We start from the raw sequence: 11,680 nt of genomic DNA, 5'->3' as shown, positions 1-11,680 counted from the left end.
TGGTGGAGTTGGATAATGCCTGTATTGCCAATCTTAAATTCATCTTGCTGTGTTTCGAAGCTGTTTCGGGTCTGAAGATCAATTTCGCCAAGAGTGAGGTTCTGGTGACGGGTGTGGACGGGGTGGAAGCTTTGCGGGTTGCCAGGCCCCTTAATTGCGCTTTAGGTTCTTTCCCTTTCAAGTATTTAGGACTTCCTATCTCTCCTGGTATCCTTCATGCGAAGGACTTCGCTCCGGTGGTTGCTAAAGTAGGAAACAGGGTGCTCCCGTGGAGGGGTATATATAATACCAATGCAGGCAAAGTGGCTTTAATCAATTCTTGCCTGTCTTCTCTCCCTATGTTTCTTATGGGCTTCTATCTTCTCACGAATGGCGTGCATTCTGGCTTCGACAAACATAGGGGTGGCTTCTACTGGAATTCAGCTGATAACAAAAGAAAATATAGGCTGGTTAAGTGGCAACTGATGTGTAGGCCTAAAAACCTTGGGGGGTTAGGCATTATTAACACTCGGGTGATGAACATGTGTTTGCTCATCAAGTGGTGGTGGAAAATTATGACTGTGGGGGCCGGGTCGCTGTGGTTTTCGATTCTTAAGGCCAAATATTTCCCCCACTCTGATCCTATGTTTGCTCCCGCGCGGCGTGGTTCTCAGTTCTGGAAAGCTCTTGTTAAAGTTAGGCCGATTTTTTTGGAGCATGTCAAGTTTTCTGTGGGGAATGGGTCTGTTGTTCGTTTTTGGTTGGATTGGTGGTCTGGGGATGCCCCACTTGCCGTGAGCTTTCCGATTCTGTTTTCTTATTGTCCCAATCCGCAGATCTCCATCGCGGAGCTGGCTGCTAATAATTGGGATTTGGCTTTCCGTCGGGCTCTGTCTCCTGAAGAGTTGGAAGATTGGCAAAGCCTCTCTGCCCTCTTCCCCGTGCTCTCGGAGTCGGCTGACTCGGTGTTTTGGCCACTTTCGGCCTCTGGTAAAATTTTCTGTTAAGTCGTTGTATTCTAGACTCATTGGTGGTACCCCCTCGGCTAGATTCTCTTGTGTCTGGAAATCAAGGGTTCCTCTGAAAATTAAGATTTTCTCTGGCAGGCCTTTCGTGGTCGCCTCCCTACTGCTGATCAGATTAAAAAACGCAATGGGCCGGGCTCTAAATTCTGTAACCTGTGTGGGGCCTTGGAAAATTCCGACCACATCTTTTTCAACTGTGTACTTGCCAAATTAGTTTGGTCTTGCGTCAAATCTTGGCTTCGGGTTTCTTGGAATCCCTCCTCTTTTTCTGATATTAGAACTCTAGCTAAAACTTTGGTCGGGGTCACCAAGAGGGTATTTTGGGTTGGCTTGGGAGCCTTATGCTGGGCCTTATGGAATATTAGAAACAAATTTACTATTGAGCTTACCTTCCCATCTAAACCTGCTGATGTTCTATTCAAATCATGTATATTCTTGCAGCAGTGGAGATCATTGACTAAGGAGCCTGATCGGGACGCCCTGGACCTGCTCATCAACAAAATTCGGGCTTCGGCTTCTCAGATGTCCGGGACGAACCCTGCCGTATAATTTGGTGCTGTCGTTTGCGGACATTTGGTCTTTCTCCTCCCCGGCCTGCGCGCTGTGTATGGCAGTTGCCTGTATCATGCTTACTTAGGTTTCTCTTAAACTCCTCTGTGTGGTTATGATTTCCTGTGAACCTGTGGTATCCGTGACGCTGCCTGGTGGCTTTATCTATAAAGTCGGGCCTTGGCCTTTTCTCTAAAAAAAAAAATCCCATGACCGGAAAGGAGGGAGTGTACATACTTTAAATTAAAGAACTTGCGCTTACATATCAAAAGTCACTTGGTTGTCGTACTGTCTAGGAACAATAATACAAAGATCTTAATTCAAACAACTGAATGCTGTTTTTAGGTAAGTGGATAGCTATTAAAGCGCCTCTTTGGTTCAAAGGAGAAGTAGAGGGGAAAAGGTAGGAATAGATATATATTTTTTGTGATAGTACAATTCATGCATTTTGTTCAAATGAATGGGGCAAAGGAAAAAGGGAGGAAATTTCCTTTGATCTCAGTTTCAAAGAAAACCCAGGAATGCTAACATTCACTTGGACTTTCTTTTTTCAAATTTTTATGCACGAAAAACAAGACCAAGATCTGTAGTGTTATATTGAGAATCTAACAATACATTTTTATGTGGTTTGACTTTAATTTGGCCATATTTATCAGGATTTTTGAGTTTTTTCAATTCATGTGTTTTTTGTTATAATTTCTGTAAACCAAGTTGATAGAATTCATGTGTTTTCGAAATCCTGTAAACCAAGGAACCAAACAACCAACCCAAGTTGACAGAATTCATGCGTTTTTTGTTATAATTTCTACAGTTTTCCATATGGATTGTTCAAGATTAAGCAAGCCTGTGCGGTGGCACAGGTTGATGACTAGTATCTGAACATGAGAAACAAAAGGAAGAATATAAGGTGCTAGCCTCTCACCTCAACTGCAAAATCAGTTATGAGACACAAGACATAACCGAAACAATAACTGATGTAGACAACGATACATATCAGAAACAATCCTGATGCGGACATGCTATTTAACAAGATCCGAAATGGTATGCAATAATTCCCACGGAAATCCTTCGAGATGCGACGTTAAGGAAGAAAGCTAATTAAAACACATAACCTTTCTAACGTGCCGGCTGCAGGGTCCAGCGGCCGTGATTAGAACGGTGACGGGCGGCCACCGGCTGTGCCTGGGTTCCATCTGCAGCCGGCGGCTTCCGGCGGGAGCTGCACGTTGCCGAGGAGGTTCGGTGGCAGCCCTTCGAAGAGGCTTGGATCCACGTCTCCGCCGGCCATCTGAGATGCTTGCTGCCCCGCAGCCAGCATCCCGGTGCTGTCTGCCTGCCCTTGCGCTGCAAGCAACTCGTCTTCCTCCAACGGCAATCGCTCGTAGACAGCGTTCGCGAAGGAAGCTGCCATTATCACCACCGGCCCCGCGGCGGTCAGCGAGCCGACAACGGTGCCGCCGACCACCTGCCCCTTCCCGCCGGCAAGGTAGACGGTGAGCCCCGTGGCTTCCGGTGGTGCTGGAGGGGGTAGGAAGGAGCCAGACAGTGAGAGTATCTCGAACCGGCCGTGGAGGGCGACAACCGCGCCCTGCGAGGCAGGCTGCCGCAGCGTGACGTTGGTCACGGTGCCCGCGCCGCTCAGCACGCAGACCCCGCGTTGCCGGCGGCGGGCGAACGCCGTGATGCTCTCGGAGATGTCGCACCCGCCCGCGACCTCCATGACGTGCGTCCGGAGCGTGTTAGCGCTGTCCCGCGTAATGATGATTGGAGGCTTCGGCTTGTTCTTGGACCCGGCCGGGCGGCCCCTCGGTCGGCGCGATCCGTTCTCGCCTCCATCCTGAAGTCCGCCACCTGAAGGGGAAATCAGAGCAAGCTCACCGCCGCTGCCGTGGCCGTTGCCACTGTTCTCGTCATCCTCGTGGCCGTGCTTGGTGCCGTGGCCGCCAAACGGAGAGCCGCCGCCATGGTCGTCCTCCGACTTGAGATGCAGCTGCTGCTGCTGGAGATGGTGATGGAAATCACGGGTATTGAACGGTGGAGGAAGATGGTGACCGTGGATGGATGCAGTAACCGGATCCATGCTCCCGACCTAGCTAGCTAGGTTATCCTTTCTTGCTCAGCTCTCTCTCGTTTCTCTTGCTTTTTTCTTTATTTCGCCTCTATCTTATCTACAAACAAACCTCAAGTGTGGCAAGGGACGACGAAACCTACGAGATGGAACAGTGGCAACGAAAGCAAAGGTGGAGTAAATAAGTGGGAGAAGAGGGAGGAGAAGAACTGGCAAATTATTAGCAAGGAAAGCTGTGGTTGGATTGGAGTATGATATTGCGGCAGGGAAAAGATGTAAAGGAACGGCGGTCTGCCCCCTTTCCTTCACTCTCCCCCCACTTTGTCGTTTGATGATTAAAATAAAATAATGATATGAAGGAGAGAGAAAGAGGACACGACCACCACCGCGCGTCCACTACTACCCCTCACCAGACAAAAAAATGGAAGAGAGAGAGAGGGCCAGGGAGAGAGAGAGAGAGTTGACCTACAATTTCTACCCTCCCTCGCTCTTTTGGATGTTTGGGCTAGCTTCTCGGGAAATTCGTTTGTATCCAACACGATCGAGTGTGTGTTTAGGGCATCTCTTTATATACAATCTTGTTCAGAAAAATGTTTATGCCATCACAAACAAGTTACACAGCCAAACAACTTTTTTGATAAAGGAAATATATTAAATATAGCGAAGATACCAATTACACCCGGTCTCTGCAACAACACAATATCGTAAAGACATTACGAATGCACACAGCCAAAAGACAATAAAAAAGAAAAAGAAAAGAAAAAGAATGATCCTACAGCAACGATCAATTCCTCGTAGCTGCAGCACGAACCACCACCTAGACAACACCCGAAATCCTAATTCTCCTAAAACGAAGCTTCCAAGAAGGAAACGGTGCAGAACCACCGTCATCGCCTGATCCTAGATCTTAGGTGTTCATCCTGGAGAAGATCCGCGCTCTCAAAATAATGCCTTTAACAAGGTCACCGTCATGAACAACCATTAAGGCCAAACCTTGGGTTTTCACCCCGAAAGCTAAGACTCTGTACTCCGCCTGTGTTGCCGCCCCCACTTGTCGATGCCGCTGCCACGAGTCACAAATCACCAAGCAAAGTTCTTATCGCTGCGAAGACTCGATCCGCTATTACAAGACCTCAGACCTCAGCCACCATGGCGTTCTCTGTCACTGTCTTCACCATGGAAATCGAAATACCGACGTGTCCCATATACTGTCAGCCGACAAAGAAGCTTCGCGTCACACCCTCCTGAAGCCACTTGGGCTGAAATAGGGGCGCACACGACCGAATCTCATCCGATCTAGAAATCTACAGGCGTTAAGCATCCAATGAAGATCTCCAGCGGAGCATTCAGGAACTCGTCAATGGCCAGATCCATGAAGGTCGGCAACCGGTAGAACACCATCTTAGAGCAAAAAGAACCGAAGGACCGCGCCACCCACCGGTCCCATAAGGGGCGACCGAATAATTATGCTTGCTCTCTAATTATCCAATAAGGGTTGATTAATTTACATACTCAGTCTTTAGTCTCTCCCCATTTATTTTATGCTACATCATCAGTTGATTGTCCTACCTGACAAATTTTATTAATAATTATGTTACATGTATTGAAGATGCCCTTAGTGGTCGTGCCGCTGACTCTCTATTCTCCATGATCAAAACTTAGAGCATCTCCAACGGACGCCAAACGCGGTGCGCGCAAAAAACAGATTTAGCGCGCGCCCATCGTTTGGTTTGGCGTGGCGCGCTGCGCCCGCTCCAGCAGCCGCGCTAAAATGCAGCGCCCGCGCGCCGCTCCAGCAGCGCGCTAAAATGCAGCACGCGCGATTAGAAATGTAGGCATTTTTGAAAGCAGAAATTAAAAAAAAACTAGATAGATTGCATAGATTAACGATACAAAGGTATTTTACATCCGAAACATAGATTGCATAAAATAAAAACGACAAACGATAAACATAGATTGCATTAGTAAAAAAAACTACTCTAAGTCGCTATCATCATCACCACTATCATCTTCGGAGGTGTCGTCCGAGGTAGTTAGCCAGATGTCCAGCCACCGCTCATCGTTCGGCATGAAGAACGACCGCCCACCTGCTGCAACGAGGTCGGACTGCGCATTCGCCAACGCCTTCCGCCGACGCCTGTCCAACCGCGTCGCGCGGCGCCTTCGCGTGTCCTCCTCGCGGCGCCTTGCCCAATAGGCCTGCTCGTAGGCGACGTCCTCCGGGTGGCGCTGGCGCCAGTCCGCCATGACCCGCTTGTCCTCCTAGGCGACGAGGAGGCGGCGTTGCCGCTCGGCGTGCTCCGCACGGTCTTCGGCCGTGTTCAGACGAGGCAGGGGGGCGAGGTTGAGCGCTTGCTCGAGCGTGTACACATCTTGGAAGTTCATCTGGCCGCGCGGTCGGTCTAGGCGCCACGCCGCCGCGTCGTACGTGCGGGCGGCCTGTCGCGCCGTCCCGTACGTGCCGAGGGCGAGCCGGAGTTCGCCGGAGCGTATCTCCGCGGTGTAGCTGCCATTGGGCCGCAGGCGGACGCCGCGGTAGCCGGACGCTCCTCGGCGGCGCGGCGGCACAGCGGCGCGTCGGTGGCGGGGCGCTGGAGCGGCGTGTCGGTAGCGGGGCGCTGGAGCGGCGAGTGGCAGAGAGAGAGAGGAAGAGGGGAAGAGATATGTGTGGAGAAGGCGCGTGGCGCGCGCAGTACTTTTATAGGCGCGCGAAGCGGCGCGCCAAATCTTGCGCGCGAGCTAGCGCCTTTTCGCGCGCGCGCAAATGGTTCCCGCGGCCGCTTGTTTCCCGTGGCCGCTGGAGCGCGGCAAACCGCCCCGCGCGTGCTAAAAGCTGGGTTTACCGCGCGCGCGTCGTTTGGGGCGTCTTTTGGAGATGCTCTTAGTGTCTTACCTAATTTGTAAACAAAAATATGTCTGTTTCACTGGTATATCCTCTGCTTTCAAATATAAAAGATATTGAGAGATCAAATTAAACAGAAGCAGTACTTGGCTTTCACAAATACCTCATCCAAAGTTTATTTAGGGTGTGACTCTAAGAATATAAGCGTAGTGTGTGGCCTGCAATTACATTCGTTGATCCATATTAAAGATTAAAGAGACCGACATGCCTAATAGTTGGTTCCAAGCTTTGTCTCTCCTCCAAGAAAAGGCGGCTAGGGTTTCTGCCTCCCGTCGGCAGCGCCGCCAATCTGCCAAGTCTCTTGTGGCCTTAGGGCCAAGGGTGCGTGGTGGATCCTGGTCCTTGCCGGCGGGAGGGCTTTGTTTTTAGGTGCTTCTTCATGTTTTGTGACGGTTTGTGTCCTGCTCAGGAAGACGAGACGACAGTGGCTTCTTGAAGATGTAATAAGGTTCTTCTTGCTTAGCCTCCGTCCCGGTTGTGTGTTTAGCATCGTCAGAAGGTGCGTGGAGGTGTGTCACCGGCGGATCTCACGGGATTCGGTCGTTGGTTGTTTTTCATGGATCCGCTCAGATCTGATCTTTGTTCGTCTTTGTTCATGTGTTTTTAGGTTGGGTCCTTCCGATCTAAGTTTCTTTTCATCGAAGACGGTTGCTGTTCTGGGCGTTGGTCCTATGGGGCCTTAGCACGTCGACTTCCTGACTGTCTACTACAACAAGTTATGTCCAGCTCTGACGAGGGAGGGGCGATGACGGCTGCATGCCTTCGACTCTTCAATGCTTATATTCGTCTCTAGGTGGTCTACGAATCTAGATGTAATTTTTATTATTTCTTGTGTTTGTTGAACTGTCACGATTGAAGATGAATACAGCGTCTAAAAAAATTAAGGAGACCGAGTGAGTGCGTGAGTGAGAGGATCAAACGGGCATTGGGCACGTTGCGTGGGACATGGAGCTGCTTCCGTATGATGTGCTCGAGGTGCAAGCTGCTAGTGCAACTGGACTGTTGAAAGTTAAAAGTTGAAACTCAAACACACTCCCACTTATCTCTTCGATCATTTTTAATTCCATTTCCAAAACCCATCGATATACTTCTATAAAACCTGGCAGCCAATCTGACAAGGCTTCTTCCGGGACAACACTTGGAACAAATTAAGGCTCGCCGATCAAGGCCCACCACACAACCAAGAGTCATTTTCATGCAGCGTGTAGTATGCGGTTGCTCAATGATGGCATGAAAGCGACTAAGTAGAGTTGGATGGGGCAGGGGATATTCCAAGACATGACCTGAACTATCATGGCAAGGCCAGAGCCTGGAGCTGCCTAGCTTTTGTCCCCCGCCTAAACTTCGTTAGCTCCTTGTGGGCACTTGTGCACGCATGAAGAACAGAAATGTGGCCGGAGTTGTTGCCTGTGCAAGCTAGCTTTGTGGCCGATCGTGCTGGCGTGCCTTTGGCATCCAGACAGCCTGGTTCTGGGAAATCTACCCCTAACTAATTAATGATAGAGTCTGCTCGCTCGCTGTTGATTGCGCGCGCGGGGGACCGTTGTATTGTACTAGTCGTTGTGGCCTCCCACTCCTCCTCCCCGCACAAGGAGCACTCGCCATTGGCCCGCGTATCGCTGCCTGATTGGTCCGGCGTGAGACTCTATTGTTGTTTATATAAGACTAGCCACAACGGGAATAACTTCAGTAGTAACATCGAGTCCAACTCAACAAATTTGCTTATGTGGCAGTGAGTTAATTAATGAGAAGAGAGAAATAGTTACAGTAACTTAGTTAGTTACTGTAACATCACATGTCCCAATGCACTATGAGTTTATAACCTAATAAATGAACTTTTGCATGTTACCACACTTATGTTACTACCCACTATGAAGGTAGTAATATAGTATAGGAATATGTGTATATTACTAGTGTATGTTACTCACCATTGTGGCCGGTCTAATCCTCTCCCGCCCGCGAGCTCGACAATTTAGGTGCCATTATTAGTCGTTGGATAATTAGCAGTAAACAATGTGTGCATGCTGAGACGACTTTTACGGTAAGAAAGGTAGCATGCCCCCGGCCCAGCTCATCTCTCGATGATGTTGTCGCGTGCTATAGATCCATAGTTTGGACTGTGCATTAAGTGTTACTACCAACCAGGTTTTGTTCACATGCACTAGCCGACGCCGATGCCAACGCCGACGCCGTCCACATTCACGCGGATCGTTGGACTTGTGCTGAATATTTATGTACAAGAATTGTTATACACATTGCGCACAAACTTGAGATGCATGCTGCGCTTTAGTGCTAGAACTTTTTTTTAAGTACCCAATGACGTATCATATTTTTATGATGCCAATATCCATCACACGTGTGGCATAATAGGCATTCGTCCACACACCATGTGTGGCATGAACGGGGGGCGGCCCACACGGATTGTGTGTGTGCAAACAGTAGTATTGCCCACACGTGTGGGCGCAGCTATTTCGTGCCACACGGCCAACAAGTACTACTCATCTTCATCCCGCGCGTGTGGCACGAAACAAATATGCCCACATGTCCCAGCGCAGCTACAATAGGTACCCGCGGGATGACGATTTAATTGCCATCCGGGATGGCAGATGTAGTTATCCGGGATGACAAATATGGTTGTAAAAGCATGGCAACTCTCTCTGTTTTGGTTAACTATAGTTGTCATGTCTAATTTTTGGTAGTTGCCGCGTGTAATCAAACCATAGTTGCCATGTGTGATTAACTACTTGTCACATATGGTTAAACAATAGTTGCCATGCGTGTTTACCTAGTTGCCACGTTTGGTTAATCACAGTTGACATGTATGTTTACCTGATTGTCACGTACGCGCCACTGTAGTTGCCGTCTAGCAAATGAATCATAGTTGCCATGTGTGTTTACCTAGTTGCCATGTACACGTAACTACAGTTGCCATCCAACAACGTACGACTGTCATGTGGGCGAAAAGCAGTTCGCCCCACACGCGCGTGGACTAAATGATGGTTGTGGGCAGAAACTAGTGTGCCCACACAGCGCACCTGGCAACCGCGTGTTGTAGGGCGTGTGGGCGACCTCTCTAATGCCCACACACCGGCCTTGTCCTACGTGGCACGCGAAAATTGCCTCAGTGTGTCAAAATTCGTGCAAACTTAACTGGACGGGGATCCAGGCGTGTGGGCAAGTTGTAATGTTGCCACACGTGCGGGCGTTAGTGTTTTCGTATTTTTATAGAAGGCAGAAAGTTATTTACAAGAGCAGCTCTGAAGGTTCCAAAGAAGTTGGACAAGGCTCGACGCCGCTTCCTCTGGGCACAGGATCAGGAACTCGCGGGAGGGAGCTGCAAAGTGAATTGGAGTCGAGTTTTCTCCCCGTTGGATCACGACATCGTGGACATGTAGAAATTCAGCCGTGCACTCCGCCTTAGATGGTTGTGGCATGCCTGGCAACATCAAGACCAGCCATGGGTTGGGACTGAACCACCATGTGATGATTCAAACGGAGTGCTCTTCAACGCGGCAACCACGGTAACCTTGGGCAATGGTAAAACGACGAGCTTCTAGCACCATTGTTGGCTAGGTGCAACCCCTGAAGATGTGCTCCCCCGCGCTGTTCAAACACTCCACAAGGAAAAATCGCTCGGTTGCACAGACGCTTGTAGATGACAAATGGATCGCAGACCTAGCCCACAGGAGCACGGAAGGCCTAATGCAGGATGTGCTACACCTACATAGGCTTCTGCAGCAAAGCCAGGTGGCCATCCACAGTGAAACTAAAGACCAGAGTAGATGGGATTTTGAGAGGTCTAGAAACTACACCTCAAGATCAGCGTACCTCCTGCAGTTCCAGGGATCGAAGAAAGACCAGTTTGGAGAGGTCATCTAGCAATCTTGGGCACCAGCAAAAATCAAGATCTTTGCATGGTTGCTGCATCAAGATCGCTTATGGTGCTATGATCGCCTGTAGCGTCACGAGTGGGAGAACAAGTACTTCCGCCAGCATTGCATGAGGAACTTGGAAAGCTCTGATCACCTCTTCTGGCGCTGCAACTTCTCTCGCTCGGTGTGGAGCGCAATGGCAACCTGGCATGGCTGGTCTGCACTTCGTCAAAATTCATGGTCGGACAACAAGAATGCAATGGAGGCTATGAAGGCCATCATTCAGAACACTGAAACGACACAAGTAAGGGATCAAGTCGATTGCCATGCTCATACCCTGGGAGATATGGCAGGAGAGAAATTGTTGCATCTTCAGAGGCAAGACTGTAAATGAGAGGGGTGTGCAACAAGAGATTATGAGGGCATTCACACTTTGGAGGTAAGCTGGAGTAAAATGCATTGAGAGCCCCTTCAGGGAACCACCGTGAGAATATCAACATGAGGGATGGCCTACGGGCATGTTTTTCTTTCTCCTTCTCTTATTTTTCTCCTTGATCTTCGGATCATCCACCTCTGTAATGCTTTTTCCATTGCTCTCTGCTATCAATCACGAAATGCCAGCAAGGTTGGGTCTTTAAAAAGAAGAGCACTAGCATGATGCGAACATCTCTTAGGGTAACCGAAACACCTGCTCCTACATCCTAGGTACATGAAACTACTCTCTCACAAAAGGATCTAAAGCACCAACACCACCCAGTGCTACCTTACTCCAATTATCAATCTCGTAGAGTATCTCCATCTTGAGTTGAGGCGTCGTTTTTTGTCTCGAGATGTTGTTGAACACTCTTGCGTTCCACTGTTTCCAGAGAGCCCAAGCAATTTCAATGGCTATGGAGTCGAACCCTCTCCGTATCTTCCCGTTAAACTGTCGCTGTTGTAGTAGCCACCAGTCAGTGAATGTTGCATCCATGGATGGGCCTTGAATGTTGATACCTAGCGCTAGGAAGCAAGAATGCCACACTTCTCTTGCATAAACGCAGTGGGCGAGGATATGGTGAATGTTGTCTTCATCTTGAAGACAAGTGTGGCAAGGCGCTGGGGCATCCTGTAATCCATGGTGGGCCCGTCGATCAGACGCCCATAAGCGGTATTGGGTATATAGCCACATGAATTTTTGCTTTTATGTGGCTCCCAACTACGTCAAATGTAGGCGACCGTGGTGGACCGAATGTGTCCCATACAGAGTCTCTTGTATGTAGATGCGGCGCAGACTCATCACAAGGCC

The 11,680-nt window shown here is 49.3% G+C and overlaps 1 protein-coding gene across 1 annotated transcript; it reads right to left on the bottom strand.

Moving 5' to 3' along the window:
* Positions 1–2,456: 2,456 nt before the first annotated feature.
* Positions 2,457–3,904, bottom strand: LOC119326706 (AT-hook motif nuclear-localized protein 24-like). Its single transcript, XM_037600328.1, has one exon. The coding sequence runs from the start codon at positions 3,631–3,633 to the stop codon at positions 2,704–2,706; it is 930 nt and encodes a 309-aa protein (XP_037456225.1). The 5' UTR covers positions 3,634–3,904; the 3' UTR covers positions 2,457–2,703.
* Positions 3,905–11,680: the final 7,776 nt, after the last annotated feature.

Source organism: Triticum dicoccoides, chromosome 6B (assembly GCF_002162155.2).
Source record: "Triticum dicoccoides isolate Atlit2015 ecotype Zavitan chromosome 6B, WEW_v2.0, whole genome shotgun sequence".
Classification (NCBI taxonomy): domain Eukaryota; kingdom Viridiplantae; phylum Streptophyta; class Magnoliopsida; order Poales; family Poaceae; genus Triticum; species Triticum dicoccoides.
The sequence above is the reverse complement of the archived record's forward strand: the minus strand, read 5'-3'. Positions and strand labels throughout refer to the sequence as shown.

Coding starts and splice junctions, on each gene's coding strand:
- LOC119326706 (XM_037600328.1), bottom strand. CDS start 3,633: ATGGATCCGGTTACTGCATCCATCCACGGTCACCATCTTCCTCCACCG.